The sequence below is a fragment of the Colossoma macropomum genome, unplaced genomic scaffold, assembly GCF_904425465.1.
Source record: "Colossoma macropomum unplaced genomic scaffold, Colossoma_macropomum, whole genome shotgun sequence".
Lineage (NCBI taxonomy): Eukaryota > Metazoa > Chordata > Actinopteri > Characiformes > Serrasalmidae > Colossoma > Colossoma macropomum.
Window position 1 is genome coordinate 802,007 of NW_023494792.1, and position 26,779 is coordinate 828,785.

Consider the following 26,779-nt stretch of genomic DNA (forward strand, 5'->3'; position numbering starts at 1 on the left):
TAATGGGGTGTTAGTGTGTGTTAGTGGGGTGTTAGTGTGTGTTAGTGAAGTGTTAGCGTGTGTTAGTTAGTGTTAGTGTGTGTTAGTGAGGTGTTAGTGTGTGTTAGTGAAGTGTTAGCGTGTGTTAATGGGGTGTTAGTGAGGTGTTAGTGAGTGTTAGTGTGTGTTAGTGAAGTGTTAGCATGTGTTAGTGGGGTGTTAGTGTGTGTTAGTGTGTGTAAGTGAGTGTTAGTGAAGTGTTAGCGTGTGTTAGCTTGTGTTAGTGGGGTGTTAGTGTGTGTTAGTGAGTGTTAGTGTGAGTTAGTGAAGTGTTAGCATGTGTTAGTGGGGTGTTAGTGTGTGTTAGTGTGTGTTAGTGTATGTTAGTGTGTGTTAGTGAAGTGTTAGTGTGTGTTAGTGAAGTGTTTGTTTGTGTTAGTGGTGTGTTAGTGTGTTAGTGTATGTTAGTGTGTGTTAGTGAAGTGTTAGTGTGTGTTAGTGAAGTGTTCGTTTGTGTTAGTGTGTGTTAGTGAAGTGTTAGCGTGTGTTAGTGGGTATTAGAGGGGTGTTAGTGTGTGTTAGTGGGGTGTTAGTCTGTGTTAGTGGGGTGTTAGTGAGGTGTTAGTTTGTGTTAGTGTGTGTTAGTGAAGTGTTAGCGTGTGTTAGTGGGGTGTTAGTGTGTGTTAGTGAAGTGTTAGTGGGGTGTTAGTGTGTGTTAATGTGTGTTAGTGTGCGTTAGTGGGGTGTTAGTGTGTGTTAGTGGGGTGTTAGCGTGTGTTAGTGGGGTGTTAGTGAGTGTCAGTGTGTGTTAGTGAAGTGTTAGCGTGTGTTAGTGGGGTATTAGTGTGTGTTGATGGGGTGTTAGCGTGTGTTAGTGGGGTGTTAGTGAGTGTCAGTGTGTGTTAGTGAAGTGTTAGCGTGTGTTAGTGTGTGTTAGCGTGTGTTAGTGAGTGTTAGTGTGTGTTAGTGAAGTGTTAGCCTGTGTTATTGCGGTGTTAGTGAGTGTTAGTCTGTGTTTTAGCGTGTGTTAGTGGGGTGTCAGTGAGTGTTGGTGTGTTAGTGAAGTGTTAGCGTGTGTTAGTGGGGTGTTAGTGTGCGTGAGTGTGTGTTAGCGTGTGTTAGTGGGGTGTTAGTGAGTGTTAGTGTGTGTTAGTGAAGTGTTGGCGTGTGTTAGTGGGGTGTTAGTGTGTGTTAGTGGGGTGTTAGTGTGTGTTAGTGAAGTGTTAGCGTGTGTTAGAGGGGTGTTAGCATGTGTTAGTGGGGTGTTAGCACGTTTTAGTGGGGTGTTAGTGTGTGTTAGTGAGGTGTTAGTGTGTGTTAACATGTGTTAGTGGGGTGTTAGTGAGTGTTAGTGTGTGTTAGTGAGGTGTTAGTGTGTGTTAATCGGGTGTTAGCGTGTGTTAGTGGGGTGTTAGTGAGTGTTAGTGAAGTGTTAGCATGTGTTAGTGGTGTGTTAGCATGTGTTAGTGAGGTGTTAGTGTGTGTTAGTGGGGTGTTAGTGTGTGTTAGTGAAGTGTTAGCATGTGTTAGTGGGGTGTTAGCATGTGTTAGTGAGGTGTTAGTGTGTGTTAGTGGGGTGTTAGTGTGTGTTAGTGAGGTGTTAGTGAGTGTTAGTGTGTGTTAGTGAGTGTTAGTGTGTGTTAGTGAGGTGTTAGTGTGTGTTAGTGGGGTGTTAGTGTGTGTTAGTGAAGTGTTAGCATGTGTTAGTGGGGTGTTAGCATGTGTTAGTGAGGTGTTAGTGTGTGTTAGTGGGGTGTAAGTGTGTGTTAGTGGGGTGTTAGTGTGTGTTAGTGAGGTGTTAGTGTGTGTTAATGGGGTGTTAGTGTGTGTTAGTGAGGTGTAGTGTGTTTTAGTGAGGTGTTAGTGTGTGTTAATGGGGTTTTAATGTATGTTAGTATGTGTTAGTCTGTGTTAGTGTGTGTGTTAGGGGGGGTTTGTGTGTGTTAGTGGGGTGTTAGCGTGTGTCAGTGGGGTGTTAGTATGTGTTGGTGGGGTGTTAGCGTGTGTTGGTGGGGTGTTAGTGTGTGTTAGTGTGTGTTAGTGGGGTGTTAGCGTGTGTTAGTGGGCAGTTAGTGTGTGTTAGTGAGGTGTTAGTGTGTGTTAATGGGGTGTTATTGTGTGTTAGTGAGGTGTTAGTGTGTTTTAGTGAGGTGTTAGTGTGTGTTAATGGGGTTTTAATGTATGTTAGTGAAGTGTTAGTGTGTGTTAGTGGGGTGTTAGTGTGTGATAGTGGGGTGTTAGTGTGTGTTAGTGAGTGTCAGTGTGTCTTAGTTAGGGGTTAGTGTGTGTTAGTGTGTGTTAGTGGGGTGTTAGTGTGTGTTAGCGAGGTGTTAGTGTGTGTTAGTTAGTGTTAGTGAGGTGTTAGTGTGTGTTAGTGGGGTGTTCGCGTGTGTTAGTGTGTGTTAGTGAGGTGTTAGTGTGTGTTAGTGTGTGTTAATGGGGTGTTCGCGTGTGTTAGTGTGTGTTAGTGGGGTGTTAGTGTGTGTTAGTGGGGTGTTAGTATATGTTAGTGAGGTGTTAGTGTGTGTTAGGGTGTGTTAGTGGGGTGTTAGTGTGGTGTTAGTGTGTGTTAGTGAGTGTTAGTGTGTGTTAGTGAGGTGTTAGTGTGTGTTAATGGGGTGTTATTGTGTGTTAGTTGGGGGTTAGCGTGTGTTAGTGTGTGTTAATGGGGTATTAGTGTGTGTTAGTGAGTGTTAGTGTGTGTTAGTGAGATGTTAGTGTGTGTTAGTGGGGTGTTAGCGTGTGTTAGTGTGTGTTAGTGTGTGTTAGTGAGGTGTTAGTGTGTGTTAGTGGGGTGTTAGTGTGTGTTAGTGAGGTGTTAGTGTGTGTTAGTGAGGTGTTAGTGTGTGTAAATGGGGTGTTAGCGTGTGTTAGTGAGTGTTAGTGTGTGTTAATGAGGTGTTAGTGTGTGTTAATGGGGTGTTAGTGTGTGTTACTGAGTGTTAATGTATGTTAGTGAGGTGTTAGTGTGTGTTAATGGGGTGTTAGTGTGTGTTAGTGAATGTTAGTGTGTGTTAGTGGGGTGTTCGCGTGTGTTCATGAGGTGTTAGTGTGTTTTAGTGAGTGTTAGTGTGTGTTAGTGAGGTGTTAGTGTGTGTTAATGGGGTGTTAGTGGGTGTAAGTGTGTGTTAGTGGGGTGTTAGTGTGTGTTAATGAAGTGTTAGAGGGGTGTTAGTGTGTGTTAGTGGGGTGTTAGTGTATGTTATTGAGGTGTTAGTGTGTGTTAGTGTGTGTTTGTGGGGTGTTAGTGTGTGTTAGTGGGGTGTTAGTGTGTTTTAGCGGGGCGTTAGTGTGTGTTAGTGGGGCGTTAGTGTGTGTTAGTGTGTTTTAGTGGGGTGTTAGTGTGTGTTAGTGGGGTGTTAGTGTGTGTTAGTGAGGTGTTGGTGTGTGTTAATGGGGTGTTAGTGTGTGTTAGTGAGGTGTTAGTGTGTTTTAGTGAGGTGTTAGTGTGTGTTAATGGGGTTTTAATGTATGTTAGTATGTGTTAGTGTGTGTTAGTGGGGTGTTAGCGTGTGTTAGTGGGGTGTTAGTGAGTGTTAGTGAGGTGTTAGTGGGGTGTTAGTGTGTGTTAGTGAGGTGTTAGTGTGTGTTAATGGGGTGTTAGTGTGTGTTAGTGAGGTGTTAGTGTGTTTTAGTGAGGTGTTAGTGTGTGTTAATGGGGTTTTAATGTATGTTAGTGAGGTGTTAGTGTGTGTTAGTGTGTGTTAGTGGGGTGTTAGTGTGTGTTAGTGAATGTTAGTGTGTGTTAATTAGGTGTTAGTGTGTGTTAGTTGGGTGTTAGTGTGTGTTAGTGAGGTGTTAGTGTGTGTTAGTGAGTGTTAGTGTGTGTTAGTGAGGTGTTAGTGTGTGTTAATGGGGTGTTAGCGTGTGTTAGTGTGTGTTAGTGGGGTGTTAGTGTGTGTTAGTGTGTGTTAGTGGGGTGTTAGTGTGTGTTAGTGGGGTTTTAGTGTGTGTTAGTGAGGTGTTAGTGTGTGTTAGTGGGGTGTTAGTGTGTGTTAGTGTGTGTTAGTGGGGTGTTAGTGTGTGTTAGTGGGGCGTTAGTGTGTGTTAGTTAGGTGTTAGTGTGTGTTAGTGAGGTGTTAGTGTGTGTAAATGGGGTGTTAGCGTGTGTTAGTGAGTGTTAGTGTGTGTTAATGAGGTGTTAGTGTGTGTTAATGGGGTGTTAGTGTGTTTTAGTGAGTGTTAGTGTGTGTTAGTGAGGTGTCAGTGTGTGTTAATGGGGTGTTAGTGGGTGTTAGTGTGTGTTAGTGGGGTGTTAGTGAGGTGTTAGTGTGTGTTAGTGAGTGTTAGTGTGTGTTAGTGAGGTGTTAGTGTGTGTTAATGGGGTGTTAGCGTGTGTTGGTGTGTGTTAGTGTGTGTTAGTGGGGTGTTAGTGTGTGTTAGTGAAGTGTTAGTGGGGTGTTAGTGTGTGTTAGTGGGGTGTTAGTGTATGTTATTCAGGTGTTAGTTTGTGTTAGTGTGTGTTAGTGGGGTGTTAGTGTGTTTTAGTGGGGCGTTAGTGTGTGTTAGTGGGGCGTTAGTGTGTGTTAGTGGGGTGTTAGTGTGTGTTAGTGAGGTGTTAGTGTGTGTTAGTGTGTGTTAGTGGTGTGTTAGTGAGGTGTTATTGTGTGTTAGTGGGGTGGTAGTGTGTCTTAGTGGGGCGTTAGTGTGTGTTAGTGTGTGTTAGTGGGGCGTTACTGTGTGTTAGTGGGGTGTTAGTGTGTGTTAGCGTGTGTTAGTGGGGTGTTAGTGTGTTTTAGTGGGGTGTTAGTGTGTGTTAGTGGGGTGTTATTGTGTGTTAGTGTGTGTTAATGGGGTGTTAGTGTGTGTTAGTGAGGTGTTAGTGTGTTTTAGTGAGGTGTTAGTGTGTGTTAATGGGGTTTTAATGTATGTTAGTATGTGTTAGTGTGTGTTAGTGTGTGTTAGCGTGTGTTAGTGGGGTGTTAGTGAGTGTTAGTGTGTGTTAGTGGGGTGTTAGTGTGTGTTAGTGGGGTGTTAGCGTGTGTTAGTGGGGTGTTAGTGTGTGTTAGTGAGGTGTTAGTGTGTGTTAATGGGGTGTTAGTGTGTGTTAGTGGGGTGTTAGCGTGTGTTAGTGAGGTGTTAGTGTGTGTTAGTGGGGTGTTAGTGTGTGTTAGTGAGTGTTAGTGTGTGTTAGTTAGGTGTTACTGTGTGTTAGTGTGTGTTAGTTGGGTGTTAGTGTGTGTTAGTGAGGTGTTAGTGTGTGTTAGTGAGTGTTAGTGTGTGTTAGTGAGGTGTTAGTGTGTGTTAATGGGGTGTTAGCGTGTGTTAGTGTGTGTTAGTGGGGTGTTAGTGTGTGTTAGTGTGTGTTAATGGGGTGTTAATGGGGTGTTAGCATGTGTTAGTGTGTGTTAGTGGGGTGTTAGTGTGTGTCAGTGGGGTGTTAGTGTATGTTAGTGGGGTGTTAGTGTATGTTAGTGAGGTGTTAGTGTGTGTTAGTGGGGTGTTAGTGTGGTGTTAGTGTGTGTTAGTGAGTGTTAGTGTGTGTTAGTGAGGTGTTAGTGTGTGTTAATGGGGTGTTAGTGTGTGTTAGTGGGGTGTTAGTGTGTGTTAGTGTGGTGTTATGGTGTTAGTGAGTGTTAGTGTGTGTTAATGGGGTGTTAGTGAGTGTTAGTGTGTGTTATTGAGGTGTTAGTGTGTGTTAATGGGGTGTTAGCGTGTGTTATTGTGTGTTAGTGGGGTGTTAGTGTGTGTTAGTGTGTGTTAGTGGGGTGTTCGCGTGTGTTAGTGTGTGTTAGTGGGGTGTTAGTGTGTGTTAGTGGGGTGTTAGTGTGTGTTAGTGAGGTGTTAGTGTGTGTTAGGGTGTGTTAGTGGGGTGTTAGTGTGGTTTTAGTGTGTGTAAATGGGGTGTTAGCGTGTGTTAGTGAGTGTTAGTGTGTGTTAATGGGGTGTTAGTGTGTGTTAATGGGGTGTTAGCGTGTTTTAGTGAGTGTTAGTGTGTGTTAGTGAGGTGTCAGTGTGTGTTAATGGGGTGTTAGTGGGTGTTAGTGTGTGTTAGTGTGTGTTAGTTGGGTGTTAGTGTGTGTTAGTGAGGTGTTAGTGTGTGTTAGTGAGTGTTAGTGTGTGTTAGTGAGGTGTTAGTGTGTGTTAATGGGGTGTTAGTGTGTGTTAGTGGGGTTTTAGTGTGTGTTAGTGTGTGTTAATGGGGTGTTAATTGGGTGTTCGCGTGTGTTAGTGTGTGTTAGTGGGGTGTTAGTGTGTGTCAGTGGGGTGTTAGTGTATGTTAGTGGGGTGTTAGTGTATGTTAGTGAGGTGTTAGTGTGTGTTAGTGGGGTGTTAGTGTGGTGTTAGTGTGTGTTAGTGAGTGTTAGTGTGTGTTAATGGGGTGTTAGTGTGTGTTAGTGGGGTGTTAGTGTGTGTTAGTGAGTGTTAGTGTGTGTTAATGGGGTGTCAGTGTGTGTTAGTGAGTGTTAGTGTGTGTTATTGAGGTGTTAGTGTGTGTTAATGGGGTGTTAGTGTGTGTTATTGTGTGTTAGTGGGGTGTTAGTGTGTGTTAGTGTGTGTTAGTGGGGTGTTCGCGTGTGTTAGTGTGTGTTAGTGGGGTGTTAGTGTGTGTTAGTGGGGTGTTAGTGTGTGTTAGTGGTGTGTTAGTGTATGTTAGTGAGGTGTTAGTGTGTGTTAGGGTGTGTTAGTGGGGTGTTAGTGTGGTGTTAGTGTGTGTTAGTGAGTGTTAGTGTGTGTTAGTGAGTGTTAGTGTGTGTTAATTGGGTGTTAGTGTGTGTTAGTGGGGTGTTAGTGTGTGTTAGTGTGGTCTTAGTGTGTGTTAGTGAGTGTTAGTGTGTGTTAATGGGGTGTTATTGTGTGTTAGGGTGTGTTAGTGGGGTGTTAGTGTGGTGTTAGTGTGTGTTAGTGAGTGTTAGTGTGTGTTAGTGAGGTGTTAGTGTGTGTTAATGGGGTGTTAGTGTGTGTTAGTGGGGTGTTAGTGTGTGTTACTGTGGTCTTAGTGTGTGTTAGTGAGTGTTAGTGTGTGTTAATGGGGTGTTAGTGTGTGTTAGTGTGTGTTAGTGTGTGTTAGTGGGGTGTTAGTGTGTGTTAATGGGGTGTTAGTGTGTGTTAGTGAGTGTTAGTGTGTGTTAGTGAGGTGTTAGTGTGTGTGAATGGGGTGTTAGCGTGTGTTAGTGTGTGTTCATGGGGTGTTAGTGTGTGTTAGTGAGTGTTAGTGTGTGTTAGTGAGTGTTAGTGTGTGTTATTGAGGTGTTAGCGTGTGTTAGTGTGTGTTAGTGTGTGTTCGTGAGGTGTTAATGTGTGTTAATGGGGTGTTAGTGTGTGTTAGTGGGGTGTTAGTGTGTGTTACTGTGGTTTTAGTGTGTGTTAGTGTGTGTTAGTGGGGTGTTAGTGTGTGTTAATGGGGTGTTAGTGTGTGTTAGTGAGTGTTAGTGTGTGTTAGTGAGGTGTTAGTGTGTGTTAATGGGGTGTTAGCGTGTGTTAGTGTGTGTTAATGGGGTGTTAGTGTGTGTTAGTGAGTGTTAGTGTGTGTTATTGAGGTGTTAGTGTGTGTTAATGGGGTGTTAGCGTGTGTTAGTGTGTGTTAGTGTGTGTTAGTGAGGTGTTAGTGTGTGTTAGTGGGGTGTTAGTGTGTGTTAGTGAGGTGTTAGTGTGTGTTAGTGACGTGTTAGTGTGTGTTAATGGGGTGTTAGCGTGTGTTAGTGAGTGTTAGTGTGTATTAATGAGGTGTTAGTGTGTGTTATTGGGGTGTTAGTGTGTGTTAGTGAGTGTTAGTGTATGTTAGTGAGGTGTTAGTATGTGTTAATGGGGTGTTAGTGTGTGTTAGTGAGTGTTAGTGTGTGTTAGTGGGGTGTTAGTGTGTGTTAATGGGGTGTTAGTGTGTTTTAGTGAGTGTTAGTGTGTGTTAGTGAGGTGTTAGTGTGTGTTAATGGGGTGTTAGTGGGTGTTAGTGTGTGTTAGTGGGGTGTTAGTGTATGTTAGTGAGGTGTTAGTGTGTGTTAGTGTGTGTTAGTGGGGTGTTAGTGTGTGTTAGTGGGGCGTTAGTGTGTGTTAGTGTTTGTTAGTGGGGTGTTAGTGTGTGTTAGTGGGGTGTTAGTGTGTGTTAGTGTGTGTCAGTGGGGTGTTAGTGTGTGTTAGTGGGGTGTTAGTGTGTGTTAGTGAGGTGTTAGTGTGTGTTAGTGAGGTGTTAGTGGGGTGTTAGTGTGTGTTAGTGGGGCGTTAGTGTGTGGTAGTGTGTGTTAGTGGGGCGTTAGTGTGTGTTAGTGGGGTGTTAGTGTGTGTTAGTGAGGTGTTAGTGTGTGTTAGTGGGGTTTTAGTGTGTGTTAGTGAGGTGTTAGTGTGTGTTAGTGGGGTGTTAGTGTGTGTTAGTGGGGCGTTATTGTGTGTTAGTGGGGCGTTAGTGGGGCGTTAGTGTGTGTTAGTTAGGTGTTAGTGTGTGTTAGTGTGTGTTAGTGGGGTGTTAGTGTGTGTTAGTAGGGTGTTAGTGTGTGTTACTGGGGTGTTAGTGTGTGTTAGTGGGGTGTTAGTGTGTGTTAGTGTGGTGTTAGTGTGTGTTAGTGGGGTGTTAGTGTGTGTTAGTGGGGTTTTAGTGTGTGTTAGTGAGGTGTTAGTGTGTGTTAGTGGGGTGTTAGTGTGTGTTAGTGGGGTGTTAGTGTGTGTTAGTGGGGCGTTAGTGTGTGTTAGTGGGGCGTTAGTGGGTGTTAGTGTGTGTTAGTGGGGTGTTAGCGAGGTGTTAGTGTGTGTTAGTGGGGTGTTAGTGTGTGTTAGTGTGTGTTAGTGGGGTATTAGTGTGTGTTAGTGTGTGTTACTGGGGCGTTAGTGTGTGTTAGTGGGGTGTTAGTGTGTGTTAGTGAGGTGTTAGTGTGTGTTAGTGTGTGTTAGTGGGGTATTAGTGTGTGTTAGTGTGTGTTAGTGTGTGTTACTGGGGCGTTAGTGTGTGTTAGTGGGGTGTTAGTGTGTGTTAGTGAGGTGTTAGTGTGTGTTAGTGTGTGTTAGTGGGGTATTAGTGTGTGTTAGTGTGTGTTAGTGGGGTGTTAGTGTGTGTTAGTGGGGCGTTAGTGTGTGTTAGTGGGGTGTTTGTGTGTGTTAGTGAGGTGTTAGTGTGTGTTAGTGTGGTGTTAGTGAGGTGTTAGTGTGTGTTAGTGGGTGTTAGTGTGTGTTAGTGGGGCGTTAGTGTGTGTTAGTGAGGTGTTAGTGTGTGTTAGTGTGTGTTAGTGTGTGTTAGTGGGGTATTAGTGTGTGTTAGTGTGTGTTAGTGAGTGTTAGTGGGGCGTTAGTGTGTGTTAGTGGGGTGTTAGTGTGTGTTAGTGAGGTGTTAGTGTGTGTTTGTGTTGAGCTGTGCTTCAGGACCAGCTGAGTGAGGGGACTGTTGTCTTTGCTCAACTCTTGGTACTGCAGGACTTTATAATGATATGAGTCTTTTAAATGTGTTCAAAATTTGATTGGCCTTTTTTGTATTTTTATAATCAACAGATCATATGTTTTACCCCCTACACCGCTTTCAATAAGTTTGTAGAATGATCATTGGTGCCACATAGAATCAAAAGCCTTTTTGATATCAATAAAACATGCAAATATTTTGGTTTTATTTTGGACGATGTATTTATCAATTAGGGTGTGTAGGGTGTAAATATGATCAGTGGTGCGGTAATTTGGTAAAAATCCAATTTGACTTTTACTCAAGACACTGTGCTCCATAAGGAAGTTTAGAAATCTGGAATTTAAAATGCTGCACAGCAACTTCCCCAGATTACTGTTCACACAGATGCCTCGGTGATTATTAGGGTTGAATTTATCTCCACTTTTAAAGACTGGGGTTATTAGTCCATGATTCCAGATTTCAGGGCAGTAACCTAAACTCAGAACCAGATTAAATCATTCTAGAACAGCCAGCTGAAATGTAGAAGTTGAGTTTTTATCTTGTCGTTCGGTTCCATCAGGCCCACAGGCTTCCTTGGTCTTAGTTTGTTAATGTTCTCCTTCAGTTCCTGCTCAGTAATTGAGGAGTCTAAAGGGTTTTGATTATCCTTTATAGCCAATTCTAGTTCTTTAAGCTTTTAGTTTATATGGTTTTGCTAAGGATTCGTATTTGAGTCGACTTTGCTGAAGAGTGTTTTGAAATGATCTGTCCAAATATCACTGTTTTGTATTGCCAGTTCTTCATGGTTTCTGGTTTTAAGCTTGTTCCAGTTCTCCCAGAACTGGTTTGTTCTGACTGACTCCTGGATTAGTGTCCGTTGTTTGTGAGTGAACTGAGCCTTTTTGGTTCTGAGTGGACGTTTATATTGCTTTAAAGTTTCACAGTAAAGAAGGCGAATGTTAGTGTTGTTTGGATCTCTATGCTTTTGATTTGACAATTTCCTGAGTTCTTTTCGCATATTTTGGCTCTCTTGATCAAACCAGTCGTCTTCTTTTTTGAAAGTAGGTTTTGATATATTCCTAATTTCCAATTTTGACTTCTTTGCTGTTTTTTCAAAGATCGTATTTAGGTTCTTTGAGGCTAAAGTGTTGCTGAAGTTTAAAGGACTCTGAATGTCGTGTTTGTATCTTGCTGAAATGTTTCAATTGGAGCAGTTTTATTTCAACAGTCGACAACGCTTTGCAAAAAAAAGTTTGGTTTGAATTCGGTTATTTTGTTTATTTTTTTGTTGGAAAATTATTGACTGCCGTTACTTAGTCTTAATTTTTGTTGGATGTCACACCTTTGGGTGTGTAAGTTTGATTGTTGGTTACACTTTTTGGAGATCTTTTTGTACATTTGCAGCTTTTCAATTGTGAGTTTCTTTCTGACTCATGATTAAATGCAGTGTCTTGTTCACACTGTCAGTTGGGCTTGTTTGGTGAGTCAGGTGGAGATTCACAAACATTCTGACAGTCACGCTTTGAAAGTAGCTATAAAGTAGCAATTACTTTTCAAAATTAGCTAAAAAGTAGCCACAGAGTAGCTAACTACCAATTTTTCAGTAGCTATCCCAACCCTGATTTTGTCCAGAAAGCTGTCTAAAAGTGTCTGAATTTTGGGGTCTCTGATTGCTTTCTGGAACTCTTCTGTGCTGTTTTGGGCCCATCTGTATGGCCTCCTGATGCTATACAGCTCACTGGGCTGAGTGTGTGCAGTGCTGTTAGTCTCTGTCCTTTTAATGAACACAGTGATTTGGCTGTGGTCAGACAGAGGGGTTAGAGCTTTAACAGTGAATGCACTGAGATTGAAAGGGTCTAAATCTGTTATCATGTAATCTACTGTGCTGTTCCCAAGAGGTGAACAGAAGGTAAATCTTCCCAAAGAGTCCCCTCGTAACCTACCATTCACAATGTACAGACCCAGACTTTGACAGAGCTGTCTTTTCTGTCCTTTCTGTTTGTTACGTTGTCGTGATTGTTTCTGGGGGGATAAAGAGAATTGTTGTTAATAAAGGACATTTTCTTATACAGCATTTTTTCAGTCTCAATATAAAACAGTAATGCATTATGTACAATGCATATCTGTGAGTGTCTCTCTGTCTCTCTCTCTCTCTCTCTGTCTCTCTCACAAATAAAATATTGTGGAAATATTTGTTTTCTTTTACACACACACACAAACAGACACACAGATACACACACAATCATTATTTGAAATTCTATTTTCTTTGTGTTTTTAGGGACTTTGCAGCCTGTGAAACCACACTGAAATTCCTCCTTCCCATTTTTCTCATACTCCTTCCAGCTTCCGTACTTGGAGTTCCAGATTCTCCGGATCCTCCAGACCTCTGGACACCTGACTCTGCAAAGAAGTGGAACCCAGGAAATATCATTGCTTTTGATCAGAATTATCGTCATACATCATCTGATGAACCTTCTGTCCACCTTGTGATTTTAAGCCCTAAAGATCCAGCCTATTGGACATATAAAGACTATCGTGATCACAAGAATGAAAAGAATAAAAACAATCAAAAAGAAGTTTTTACATATATAGTCGGCATTGACTCTTTCTCACCTGATAGGGATCTGATGAACAAGGAGGTGAAGCTGAGTGTTTTCACACATGGTGCCAGAGACGTTCAGCCTTTCCCACACAATTCAGAACAGTTTGGTGTGAAGTTCAGTATTTATTACTATTCACCACAAGAGCTTGCTAGTCTCATAAAAACTTTTGTTCAGCAAGTGGGTTTCATACCTGATGAGCAGATGCGATTATTTGCTTGTGATGCAGGATCACAAGCTGCAGCCAACTATATGACTGACTTCATGAGAGAAATCAACAAAATCAATATCAATAAAGTTGTGGCATACCGCACTACATTATCACTAGACAAAACACTGATAGCACTTAAATCAACTGTGTCAAAAGGCTTTGAACAATTACTTTGGTCTTTAGAACGGAAAGGAATTTCCGTAGATGAAGACTGGATTTATTTTTTTATGGACCATGGAATAATAACATTTCGAACAGATATAAAAAGCAAAAATGAAGTGAGGATGTTGTATACCACAGACAACAATGGAAACGTGCAACGTCACCGTTATGTAAAAATAGGCAATCAGCAGCAGTTGGAGGCAACCATAAATATGGACAGTGACTGGGAAAATTTCAGGAGTGACATGCTGGACGCAATACTTGACATATGTGATGATAAAATAATCACTAACATAAATAGACAAAGAAAAAAAAGAAGCCCATCAGCATGCAGTGTGAGAGAGAATGAGATTGAAGAGGACTACGTGATTAAAGAAGATACTCTAACCATCGAGGACGGTCATGTTAAAGTGCAACTCGTCAACAGATACAATCCAGAAGACACTCATTTAGTGTCTTATCCTCTTGAAGATTCATTTTACATGAAACAGGTCAAAGAGACAGCAAAGCACACCATGTCATTAGTGAAAACAGGTGGATTCCAATTCCTGGAACATGTAAATAATGCCATGGTTAAATATGGCATTGTGGCTGGATTTATTGGGGCAGGGAAGTTTTTTGCAGAGAATGACACTGCTCGAGGGGCTATTACTTTAACCCAGTCACTGCATGGACTTGGAGAGATGACCAATCTGAATCAACAACTCTCTAGGATTTCCCGGGATGTATTCCAGAAAAGCCTGCATGCAGCAGCGAGTGAACTGGGTATGGAAGAGACGCTCACAAAGATCAGCAGTTCAGTGGAGAGGTTCGGTGAGAGTTCTGCAGGACAGTTTCTGAAGGGTATTCCCATCGCTGGCATGGCCTTTCAGGCCTATTTTATTGCAGAGGATTCCATAGCCATTCATAAACACAACAGATCTGATCCAGAGCAGAATAAGTACTTTGGCCTAGAGGTTACAAACCTAGTTCTGGATGTGTCAACAACTGTGCTCTCGATTGCAGAGCTTGCTTTCCCTGAAGCAGCACTTGTGCTGGAGCCCATAATCATTGGACTGACCATAGTCAGAATGTCCATCAGTGACTTCTACTGTGATGTTGTGAGCGAGTTGGACAAGCTGCCCCAGGGGGCCGGTGATTTTGATAAGATGATCGCCGTCATAACTGGACTAGAGGAAGGTGCTGTGGACTTTGTTACAGGGGGGCTGCTGAGGGCAAGTAATGAGCTTGATAAAGAAGTAAAGCAAAACCAAGAACTACTGCACAACCTTTCAAAACCTGAATCTTATTACAAAATAACTGCTAATGATGGAAACATAAGCACTCTGGATCTAATGGAAGGCATTCTCTCCCAGTATGGAGGATTTGTGACTGTCCAGCTCCTAAACAACGGAAGTGTGGCAATTCAGATAGGGGGGGTTGATGATGGGAAAGGTGGCTTTAAAACCATAGAGAAAACATTCCACAACCCCAGTATTCAGAACATTGTATTGGGAGTTGGGGAATCAACTAAATTCCTCTACACTCAAAAGGCAGCCCATCTGTGGTGGGTCATCCCTGTGAAACATGCAAAAGTAATCAGTGGAGAAATCAAGCTCCACTCTTCCTTGTTTGGCACCTACTACGGCAATGACAAGGACAATAAGTTTTTTGCCATCCAGCAACCTCCAAAACAGCCTGACATGGAGTTTGTGATTAAGAATTATCACTACACCATTTATGGCCATGGAGGAGATGATAGTTTCTTCCTTGGGCCACAGATGTCTGAACTCTCTGGGGGAGAAGGAAGGGACTTTTATGTTTTTCCTACAAGTGGAACCCATGCAGAGATTGATAATTTTTCACAAGACATGCTGGAGGACCGTCTATTGATAAAAGCCCCTTTCAGTCACATTGATTGTTGTCGGAGGCACACAGACCTAATTCTTGTTTATGGAGAGAGGCACACAATTACCATCAAGAACTGGTTTGTTCATAGCAATGCTGATCATTACCAACACATGACTTTTCAGTCAGCAGATGGCGTCACGTTTAAGGTTATGGACAGAGGCCTTGCAAAAGGCAAATTCCATGCTATGTGTGTGCCAGAAATACTAGACAAAACAAACTCAAACAGCCCAGTCTCTCTTAGCTTAGTGGGTGAATTTAAAAGTGTGATCACTGTAATAGGAAGTAATTTTTCTGACAGCATTGTGGGAAATGAGAAAGACAATGTTCTTAATGGGGGTCATGGATCAGACACACTTGAAGGTGGAGAGGGAGCGGATACATATGAAATCTTCCAGGGACAAGGTTGTGACAAAATCAACAACTATGCCAAAGATGAGAAAATGGACATGATAGTGTTTCAGGTGCCTTTCAGTAGGATTCAGGCAGATCTGCAGGGTGAAGACCTCCTGGTGGTTGATAAGGAGGACATCAGTTCAACATGTATGCTTTTAACAAACTGGGCCACAAGCAGACTTTTTCAGCATGTGACCTTTCTCTCTTCTGATCATGTGATCTTTCATATCTCCAGCAATGAAAGTGAGCTCACAATGACAGCACTTATGGTTGATCTAAGCAAAGAAACCCACGGCAGCACCATTAATCTATCAGACCCTGATCAACACATGTTTTATGTCATGACAGTCTTTGACTCTGCCTATGATGATGTCTTAATTGGCAATGCTCTTGGAAACTTTCTTAGCTGCAGCGGAGGTACGGACCGCTTACAGGGAGCAGGTGGCAGTGATAAGTACGTAATTAAATCTGGATGTAAAAGAGCATATATAATTAACTTTGCCGAAGATCAAATCAGCGACATCTTATTTTTTGAGCATCCATTTTTGAAACTCAGTGCAATGTATCTGTGGCCTCACCTTATTTTAAAAGTTGAGGACTTGGATATTGAGGTACACCTACAGAACTGGCTCAACGGTAAAGAGTTCCAACACCTGTTACTGCAAACCATTGATGGTGTCATTTCCATGTTACCATCAAGTATTTCTGAGCCTGAGGTAATTACTCCTTTTGAGATAAACCTTAGTCAGGAAAACTGTATCAACAGTACAGAAACATTTGATTTGAGCAAAGATCCTTTTAGGAAAGTGGAACGCTTCAAAGCTAAATCCAGCATTTGTTCATACCATGTGATTGGAAACTCCCAGAATAACTACATTGACCCAGGCATTGACAATGGCATGAATTATCAGTATTTGATGGGGGGTAATGGGTCAGACACGTATGTCTTGGGACACGGATATGGCTATGAGAATGAAATTGATAATGAAGCCAGAGACATGAAAACTGATCATCTCTTTTTTGAGGTACTCTACAAAGATATCATAGTCTTTTTGGAGCCACCCCACATTACATTGTCCTCCACATCCAGAAATGATTCTGTTCGTGTCCGATTACTCAGGTATCTGCAGGGCCCTGAACACCAACATCTTGTGATAAAATCCTTAGATGGATTCTCTTTCCAGGTAAACCCTCTCTCTTACCCATACAAGTCAGTCCTTTCCATTGACACTTCAACTTCCACTAAGAGCTGTAACATCAGTTGTGCTGAGGGTGATGAGTTCCTCAATGTTTCTCATATCTATGGAGCCACTCACTTCAGCAACTATATAACTGGGAGTAAGAGCAGCTCTGTCATTAAAGGGGGCAACAAGAATGACCATCTTGAGGGTAATGAAGGCAATGAGAGAATTGAAGGAGATGCAGGGGATGACATCATAACTGGGAACAGTGGGGATGATGTCCTGTTGGGTGGAGAGGGGGATGATGACATCAGTGGGGGAGCAGGAAATGATTTGATTTATGGTGGTTGGGGAGCAGACAAGGTAGATGGGGGCCCAGGGTTTGACACTGTATTCTTCAGCGGAGATGTGAGGACATCCACAGGGGTCAGAGTAGATCTGAACTCTGGTAGAGGCAATTGGGCAGACGCTGAGAATGATACCTACACGGGTGTGGAGGCAGTGAGAGGAACAAATTTTAATGATCTGATCATTGGAGATGATGAGGACAATGAGCTAGATGGGAAGTTTGGAAATGACACCCTCATACCAGGACATGGCTCGGATCAACTGACTGGTGGACTTGGGAATGACCTGTACATCCTGGATGACTGCAGTGGTGTAAAGCACATTAATAACTTTGCTTCTGACAAGGCTCAAGACTATATTCTCCTTCGAGACTTTAGCTACAGTGATGCCTGCTTCTTCTTGCTGGAGGGAAACCTGGTCATCTCCTTCTCTCACCAAAATCCTCTTCTGAGTCTTATCCAACAAAATGACCTCACAGTTATTCTGGAAAACTGGAAAAACAATGACTCTTCCTATCAGCATGTGGACTTTGTCTTTGCTAATGATACCCTGGTTGATGGTTCCTTCTTCAGCTCAGCAGCAGAGATTGGCCCTACTCTATCTGAATTAAACTCTACCAGCCCCGCCCTCTATGCAAGAGCAGCTAGTGAAACAGCAGTAGAGATTGAGGTTAAAACATTGACTGGGACAAAATTCAGAGGAGACACCGGACTCAAGTACCATTTAAAAGTATCTGATGAGCTGTTCTTTAGTGACAGTCTCCACTGGGAAAATCAGACTTCTATCAGATATTCTGGTCTTCTCTCAGGGGTTCTTTACACCTTTGAGATGTATGTGACCCTGTGTGAGTTTCCTCTGATTGTGCTAGCAGAAACAACGGAAAGAACAAAACCAAACCCCCCAACATCTGTACATGTGGTCCATATCTCCCATAGCAATGCATTTATTAACTGGATTGCACCATCTTCAGACTCTGACCCAAACAGCAGCAAGTACACTTACGTGGTAGAAGTGAAAGATTCAGGAGATGGTACTGTAGCACAGATTACAGCTAATCTCACCAGTGCAGAGATAACGGGTCTGAAACCTGGAACAGTATACAGGGTGTCTCTGTCATCAACTTTAGAAGGAGTGAACAGTCAGGAGGAAACTATTGAGATGAAGACCCCAAATTTGTGTCCCACATTCACTGCACCTATGGGGACGAGAGTTATTGATGAGAAGATGTCAAGCTATGGTCCAGTTGTGGTGATTGAATGTGAAGAGGGTTTCCAGCTGACCTCTGGCCCTGAGATTCCCTGCTTAGAAGAAGCATACTCCACACCATGTGTCCCTAAGTCATGTACTCATGAGGGTAGCATTATCTCTCATGGCTCCTTTGTTGAAAGAGAATGTTTAACGTTTGAAATAGAAAGTGAGTGTCTGTTTGGACACTTTAGTCCTCCCATTCCAGTTTGCTGTCCAAAACCCAGTGATGATGACATAATAGAATTATATGAATATGAACATCATCCTGTTTACAGCATTGCTGTAACCGTTTTCTGTTCACGAGGATTCTGGTTATCAGGACCCTCTCAGCTTAATTGTGACCTGAGAACAGGACAGTGGTCTCAGCCTCTCTTGCCATCCTGTTCTCCAATCCCTTGTCCTGCCCCCCCACATGATCCCCATGGCAGATTCACATCACAGTCAGGACAGTCAGATCATTTTAAAGAAGGGGATATGTTGATGCTGGAATGTGATGATGATTATCATCCCTCTGCTGAACACTGGATCACTTGCAGCAATGGTGAGTGGGAACACTCTTCCTGTGAACCAAATGCCCGACTCATCGACACCCACAGCCAAAATTTTAAATTCTATGGAAAACTCCAGCAATGGAAATCAGGCATGTGGACTAGTCGGGTCACTTCAGCACATGCTGAAAATCTTGCAAAGTTTTGCTGTGAAAATAGAGGGCTACAGTTCGTGAGAATTAGATATCAATTTCATTGGTACATACTGGTGGAGTGCTCTATGATAAAACTGGATACTTCTGGAAGAGAATATGTGGGAAAAGCTGAAATAAACCAAGGGAGTGGCTGGGAGAACATATGCATTAAAGACATCTCTGCAGCAGAGTCTTTCTGTAGAATGTTATTTCCAGGCCAGGGTGAGTAAGTTTGCTGTGATTAATTTCTGCGAAACATTTCTAAATCATGATTTTCACATTACTATGAGTTAATGTTTGGCAAAGGCTTTCTGACAGTTCTATTCCCACATATTCTGTTTTTTTTTTCCATAGACTGGACTGTTTCTCTGCCATACAGCACTTGGTTTCATTCTGTGCACTCCTACCAATGTGATGATGGCTGTAGATTGCAGATGAAACCACAGACCTGCAACAGACAGATCCAGTGCAGAGCGATGTGTGATCCCCTTCCGATTTCTAATGGGGGCAGATGTGACTTCTCTTTGGAAGGACAGTGGTGTTCAGTGTCCTGTAATCGACTATACAACCTCCAAGGATCTTCCAAGATACAGTGCAGGAGTTATGGCTGGTCAGAAGAGCCCTACTGTATAGGTAAGATGTAGTTCTATATTTTTCACAGCAATATAACTATTTTTAACAGTTTTTCATTATTGCTTACCCACATTTCAGGAAAGTGTCTCTGCTCTCTAATGTCCAAACATGACCAAATCTATACCTATATTAATCCAAAATGAAACTGAACATCTCACTCATGATACATTCAGAGAAGTTGGCGATGTGCAGAAAGAATCACACCTATAATACAGTTCTGAGAGCCTTGCACAACTTTGTGTTCATAATGTTTGTATTTTCTAAACTTAAAAAAGATACATATTGATAAAGTAATCATTATTATCTCAACACCCAATAGTGTATTTATTATAACTGTAGTTTGCAAAACAAATTTTAAGGTAAACATTGATAAAAAAATGTTTGCTGGACGTCCATTGTCACCGAGTGTGTTAGAAATGGCATATTAAGCAGAACGTACTAAATTTGATCCAGTGCGTAATACTCGACTCTTAAAGAAGTACATACTCTCAGTATGTAAGTGTGCAGTATCCACACATCCTCGGACACACTACATTCGCCATACCAATGACCTCATGTTCTTTCACCTATGACATCTCATCATCAGTGCCAAAGTTTAAAGAGCTTTACTCACCAAAAAGATTTTACTTCTCAACATTGGTGTATTTATTAGGTAATTAACCATGTTTTGGCAGTCATGCTATGTATTAACAAGAATAAACAAAAAGCAGCATAAACAACAACAACAAAATAAATTTCCTTAGAGAGGCTAGATAAGAATGTACGGCTGCAGCTGTGTCTGCACAACAGCACAGTGTTGGTTGAGTTCTGGGCAGATATTAGGCATGTGGGCTAGAATTGGGCTAGATGCCAGACTGCTGTGTATGGTCTTGACTCATATTTACATTTAAGGGCCAGTTCTGGCATGAATGTTGTGGCCCAACATTGTGATTGAAGGAAGAGGGCCATGCCTCAATTATGCTGCAGCAGATCTGTGCTCAGTTGATTTATGCCTTAAAAGATTTTCCCACCCAACTTTAACCAGCAGCTAGGCTTAATACAAGTTACATGGGAGAGAGCATTAATAAGGTAAGTAATATACTTGAAAAAGCATATTTATATATTTATGTTATTTGTGATGTGTAATTTTAGCTCAATAAGATTGACTAAGATGAGATAAGATTTATTAGTCCTTCAATGGGTAAATTCTTAGTGTTACAGCAGCAAAGAGAGATCAAGGCACCCAAAAAAGAAGTAACAAGAAGAGAATTAACAAGCAAGTAATTAACCTTGATAATTCCTTAACAGGGTTTACAATTTGTTACTTGTTACTAAATAGACAATATATATATATAATACTAAAGGTAAAAAGGTAAAAAATAGGATACAATATAAACTCTATCCTTCACAAAAATTAACAATGTAAAGGATTAAAAATAAATAAAAGCTAAAATATTTACACTGTAGGATATTTTACCCGAAATTCACATGGAGTATTGAATGAGGTACTGATTTATATTACCCATGGGATTGTGAGGAGTAACAATATAAACAATTATAAATAGAAGAGCAAAAAATCTTTACACTATAGAAATATTTAAAAAATATTCCACATGGAGTATTGATTATATTACATACAGGAAATGGTAATGAATTCCTCAGTTGGTGTGCTGTAGGTGTGTGAGATCTAATGGGGGTGGAGGAGGAGGTTTCTATTTAAAATGTAAATTTAAAATCATACGGTTCCAGAAAATTAAGGTTCAAACTGTAAATAATTAGCTTGTGGTTAGTGTGGAGCTAGTGTGTTAGCTCACAGTTGGCATGTTTGCAAATCAGTAATAAAAATGATTTTTGGCATTATTTAGAAAATTTTAATTACCCAGCCATTAAAGCACAAAACACCGGTGATACAGAATTATTAATAAATTAATGAAATATAGTGAGTAAGTGTGACTCAGCTTCTCAGGCCTTGAGACACTTCCTCTCTGATGAGCCTCGACCCAAAGAGCCAGTTTAACAGAGCCGAAAATACTGTGATAAAATGTAAAATATATGATAACACCAGTGACCAAAATCTCTGTTAGGAATGAAGTTTTAAAATAAAATATGTATTTTTAAAATGTAGTATAATGTTGATGGTATAAAAAGTAAACATGAATCTGTTTTATACACATTCCTAAATTAAACCTCTTAAAAATGTTGTTTTATACTGAAAATGGTTTCTCAAATGTTGGAAATTGTTTTTGTGCTGAGCTGTTTTACAGATGCAGGGTGACTATGAAACAAGATAAAAAAATGAAAAATCTGTTAGTTCTACTCGCTTTACAGCGTTTGGGCCAGAGCTGGGCCGCATCTGTTAGTTCTACTCGCTTTACAGCGTTTGGGCCAGAGCTGGGCCGCATCTGTTAGTTCTACTCGCTTTACAGCGTTTGGGTCAGAGCTGGGCCGCATCTGTTAGTTCTACTCGCTTTACAGCGTTTGGGCCAAAGCTGGGCCGCATCTGTTAGTTCTACTCGCTTTACAGCGTTTGGGCCAGAGCTGGGCCGCATCTGTTAGTTCTACTCGCTTTACAGCGTTTGGGCCAAAGCTGGGCCGCATCTGTTAGTTCACACATCGGAGGCACTTTTTATACAGTGCAGACAAGCATTGTGGGTGTTTACATTCACCCCAGTGTTTACACACATGATGTGCAGCAGCTACTGGCTGAACAGGTATCAGACATTGAAAACGAAAACTCAAATTCTGCACTTCTGATCATGGAAGATTTCCATCCTCCACATCTCAAGCATGATATGCCCAAATACAAACAGATGGTCAGCTGCCCAACATGGTAGGGGAACATTTTAAATCATTATTATTCCACCTTTAAAGGGGCCTCTGATGGTGGACCCCTGATGCAGTGGAGAGGCTCCAGGACTGTATGAGCACCACTGACTGAAAATCCTTACAAGCGTCCTGTGACTCTATACACTCATATGCTGACACTGTCTGCTCTTACGTCTCCTTCTGTGAACAAATCTGCCTTCCTATTAAAACTGCTCGAGCCACTGGCCTTGGCTAACACTGCTCGAGCCACTGGCCTTGGCTAACACTGCTCGAGCCACTGGCCTTGGCTAACACCACTTGTGTTGTGCATTAGAAAAATTGCACAGGAGTCAGAACTGTCGCCTTGTTCATTTATTGCTGTGGGTTGTAAAAGATAAAACAGTTTGTTGTCACTGAGAAGGCACAATGTTGAAATTTCTTTCCTTTCAGCTTTCACTGCAGACTGCATAAATACATGCTTACAGATATATACTAAGTCTTTTCCAGGAGAAATTTACATAAATAACATAATAAAGGAAAATATATATAATATTTAAAGTGATAGTTATCAAGGTGTTAAAGTTTCAATGGGAATAAAATAAAAGACAGACATGTCTTATATGATAGAATATTATCACACAGTGGATAATGGTAGTGTTCAAAAGATTTGTGCATTAATATTTAGTGCTTAATGCTCATTTTTCTTGCTCAGGTTTGTTCTACACACCTCTCCTTTCAGCTTTCAGTGCAGACTGAAGGAGAGAACCCGCAAATGAGTGTTTTAGATCTAAACAGAGTCGTTCAGAGTGGTTTGGTGTGAAACGCTCTGTTCTAAATAAACTTACTGAGTCAGAACTGTTCACAGTGGCGGTGATAGGAACCAGACGTCCACCTCTAATTCACTGTCTGATGACTGAGACACTGTTTCATGATAGTTTGGAGAACTTAAACTCCATTCATGGTGGAGGGATGACTTTGTCTACATTGCAACGATGGAATTATGGAGATTTTTTGAAAAATTGATGGAATTATTTTACTTTAACAACAGCAAGCCCTGATTTACCAAAGAGCTTCAGCAGTTAAGGAAGATCAAAGAGCAGGCTCACAGAGGAGGGAATAGAGAGCAGTATCGGATTGCTAAACAGAATCTACGTAAAGCATTCAGGTCAGCAGAAGCTGAGTACAAATACAGACTAAACTTTTGAAAACCACAACTCCTCTGCAGTATTAAATTCAGATTATATCCATGTGGAACAGACCTGCTGATAAGCAATCTTGACTGAAGTAATGGCAGATAGCTAAGCAGTGATTGGAGGGCTTTTGATAGATAGATTGGTTTGTCAAAGAAAGGGGTGCAGATGAACATGCAGAAGTCATTAATGATTAATTCGTTGACTTTTTATGGACATCAATTAAGAACATTTCTTGCGTTAAATTTGCACAAAAAAAAAAGAAAAAGGCCACTACAGGCATCAATGGACAAAGTGGCAGGTAGTCAAGCTCCCACAGCCCTCCCCCTGCACATGTTGCTCCTCCTGCTTTTTGTGTCTTCCTCTTGTTTGTCCACATTAAAGACATTCAGGAGTAGGCACACATTCTTAATGCTGCAGTTAGGAAACTTAATCTCCTAACTTCTATGTGATTTTCTACAGGTTTAATTGGTAACACTTCCACAGTTTAATCCACATTCCTACACCTTTATCTAGTGTGTTCTATACAGTGTCACTGTGTAACTCCTCAGTCAAATACTGTCACAATTATGCTGCCCAACACTAACCTCTATTGCTGTATTTGTATACATGTATTTGAATATGTATTTAAAAATGGATTTCAAATGCTTTTATTTACTTTTTTAGAGTTTACATGAATAAAATGTCACAAAATATCACCTTTAGAAATTAACGGTCTCATACTGGATAAAATTCAGAATAGCACTCAAAAGAAAAGTAAATTTGAAATTGTTCTTACTGCAGTGTTTAAGCACTGTGTAGTGACAGTGAAGTGCAGTAAATAGTGTTAAGACTTGTTAAGACTGTGTTAAACGTTATTCCTGGCTGAAAGCTTCAGCTATTGAGAATCGTATGTGAGTGTCCAATAGAGCAAGAGGCAAAGCCTAAGAGATTTGCGAACTAACAATGAAAACAATAAAATGATGCCTTAAAACAAAACATGTGTGGTTTTGAAATACTCTTCTAACTGCAGGATTTTAATTTACCTACAAACCCAATCCCAGAAAAGTTGGGACAGTATGTAAAATACAAATAAAAACAGGAAGCAATTATTTATGTTTTGCATGTATTTCATTGAAAACAGCAAAAGGAAGAGATATTATTATTTTACCTTATAGAATTTTTGTAAATATACACAAATTCCAAATGTGATGCCTACAGCACATTCCAAAAGTTGTAAGACTGGGAAGTTTGTGGAATGATCAAAAACACCCAATTTTGTAACTTCCCTCAGGGAAACAGGTGAACAGGTAACAGGTGATGCTATCATGATTAGGTATAAAAGACGTATTCACGAAAGGCTCAGTCACCACTTTGCTGAAAACGGGTGAGCAAATAGTCTAACAGTTTCAGAACAACATTTCTCAATGCAAAACTGCAAAGAAATCTCAGTATATACAGCCCATAACATTATTAAAGATTCTGAGAGTCTGGAGAAATCTCCGTGTGTAAAGGGCAAGGCTGAAAACCAATACTGAATGCCCTCAGACTCTTCAGATGGCACTGCATTAAAACAGACATGTTTCTGTGAGGAGTATAACCACATGAGCTCAGGAATACTTTGGAAAAGCTTTGTTAGTGAGTTAGTTTGTTGCTGCATCCACAAATGCAAATTAAGACTCTACTATGCCAAGTGGAAGCCCAATATCAACAACATCCAGAAACGCTACTGACTGACAGCCTGCAGTCCAGACCTGTCCCCCACTGAAAACGTGTGGTGAATTATTAAGTGCAATATATGACAATAGACTGTTGAGCAGCTGAAGTGTTAAATTAAGCAAATCCACTTTCACAACTACAACAATAAATGTCCTCATTTCCCAAACAATGACTCAATGTTCTTAAAAGGAAAGGTGATGTAAACACACCCCTGTCCTTTTTTGGAACATGTTGCAGGCATCAAATTTTGAATAAGTGTAAATATACAAAAACATTAAAGTTAATTAGTTGAAACAGGACATGTCTTTCTACTATTTTTGAATTGAATGCAGGTCAAAAAGGATTTGCAGATCACAGCTGTCTGGTTTTATTTACATTTTTAATACTGTAGCACTTTTTTTTAGATCTTTTTCACAGATTACTTATGTTTCTTTTTTAACTCTGTTTACAGAGAGTGGGGAGTGTGGCTACGACTATGAAAGAGGACCTCATTCAGTCGGCTGCTTGACCAAGCTATGGACTGAGGTGGGCTGCAATGTTGAAGCTGATCTATCTCCAACTAAAAGACGAGATTTCTGGACTGACTTTGATAGATGGACAGTAGGTGAGGTGAGGGAGTTTATGTCGACCCTTCCTATCAACAGTGAGTTTACTTATAACCCTAACTGTCAAGTGGATGATGAATGTTTTCCTGGACGGGCTACAGTGTTCACGAGTGAAGGGAACAGGAAGTCCATGTCAGAGCTGAGGGTAGGGGACAGGGTCCTTGCACTGGACACTCATGGAGAGCTTGTATTCAGCGAGGTAATCCTATGGCTGGACCGTCGGCCATCTGCAGTGGAGCGCTATGTCCTCCTTACCACAGAGGACTACTCAGAGCCGCTCTCACTATCAGCTGACCATGTAACCTTCATCGCCCCGTCCAACAGAACCACTGCCACATTCTCTACCATGATCCCAGTGTTTGCCAAAGACCTGCAGCCAGGTCACCTGATCCACCGCTATGACCCAGCGACTGGTTCATTGGCGCCCCGGCGCGTAACCAATGTCCAGGAGTCCAAGGACCTGGGTGCCTATGCCCCCTTGACTGTGGAGGGGAACCTGATTGTAGATGGTCACCTGGTGTCCTGCTATGCCCTGCAATGCCGCCAATACCTTGCCCATCTCCCTTTCGCCCCCTACAGGTTTCTGCACACTCTGCGTTCTTACATTCCCCTGTTTGAAAACGTATTCCCAGTACAGCAAGACCAGCAGGATGAGGGCATGCACTGGTATGCCAGAGCCTGGTACCAGGTGGGACAGTGGTTCAGCTACCCGTTTGGGAAAACCTGCTATCCCAGAGAGCTGCATCTGTACCACTACCCCTGATCATCTGCCAACACCTAGAAGAAGAATGAGCCAAACCTCATAACGACTGAGCATAATGCTGTTGTCAGAAGAAAACCTCGTATCTCCATAATGGTAACTTTACAGGAGAAGGAAAAAAAAACGTACTTTACGTTTAATTTAAGTCAATGGAACCAGACCTTTTAAGTCATTTTGGTCTTTTGGTCGAATCATCATGAAATATAAAAACAATGTAAAGCGCAACAGACATTTTCAAATTATGTCAAAAACTAAAAAAACGACAAAAATGGAGATACAAGGTTTTCTTCTGACAACAGCGATAAATAAGTGAAACTTTACTGAGTGATTCTGTTGTGTATGTGAACATGGCTACACAAGAAATGAAAATATATCAGCAATTATTCACAAATACCTTATAATAGTAGTTATATATACTTAATATCCTAGTTTAAAGTGTTTTTGTTTATATCCAACTATTGTCATATATTCCTACAGTGCTTTTGGTATTACTTTGCAGACTCTGCACACAGTCCTAAGAACTGTTTCAGGTCCCCTGAATCTTTTGTTGATGAATTGTTATCTTCATATTGCAAAATCTGTTAACTGATCAACAGATTGTCGAGTAAATAACTCAGTCACTGCTTGAGATGTGAAGTGGTAGATTAGCCCACAATTCATTTGCTTTGGAGCAGTTGTTCACTTATTTTACTACTCATATTTTGTCTGATCTGGCTCTGTGTATTCCCAGTGAACATTGTTCTACAGTGCAAATGTGTGTGTTGAAAAAAAATGTGTTTATTTACACTTGTTAACTTGTTAACAACCCATATTGAAAAAAAGCAAGTTCATATAAAATCTGTAACTATTAAATGCAACAACAAATTCACCATTGTGTACAAATATCATTGTAATGTTTGTGTGTATCTTAATTTGTTACTGGATCTAAATATCAATAAACAAAAAAAGAATTGCTTTGAGAATGTAACCATAATCCCATGTGTTAAATGATGATCTCCAGACATTCATAAACTGCATTAGCTTCTTCACTTCAGTTCACACAGTATATTATTATTTAGATGTTTTATGTTCATGAAGCAGTTTGTTATGTTTATTAGTCACTTTTCTACTTTGA

The 26,779-nt window shown here is 41.2% G+C and overlaps 1 protein-coding gene across 1 annotated transcript; it reads left to right on the forward strand.

Annotated features, from left to right (window-relative positions):
- The first annotated feature begins 16,631 nt into the window (after positions 1–16,631).
- LOC118812752 lies at positions 16,632–25,733 on the forward strand. The gene is made up of 3 exons (XM_036577867.1): positions 16,632–18,217; positions 18,350–18,628; positions 24,752–25,733. Exons 1-3 carry the CDS (start codon positions 16,894–16,896, stop codon positions 25,666–25,668), a joined length of 2,520 nt encoding a protein of 839 aa, XP_036433760.1. The 5' UTR covers positions 16,632–16,893; the 3' UTR covers positions 25,669–25,733.
- The last annotated feature ends 1,046 nt before the right edge of the window (positions 25,734–26,779 follow it).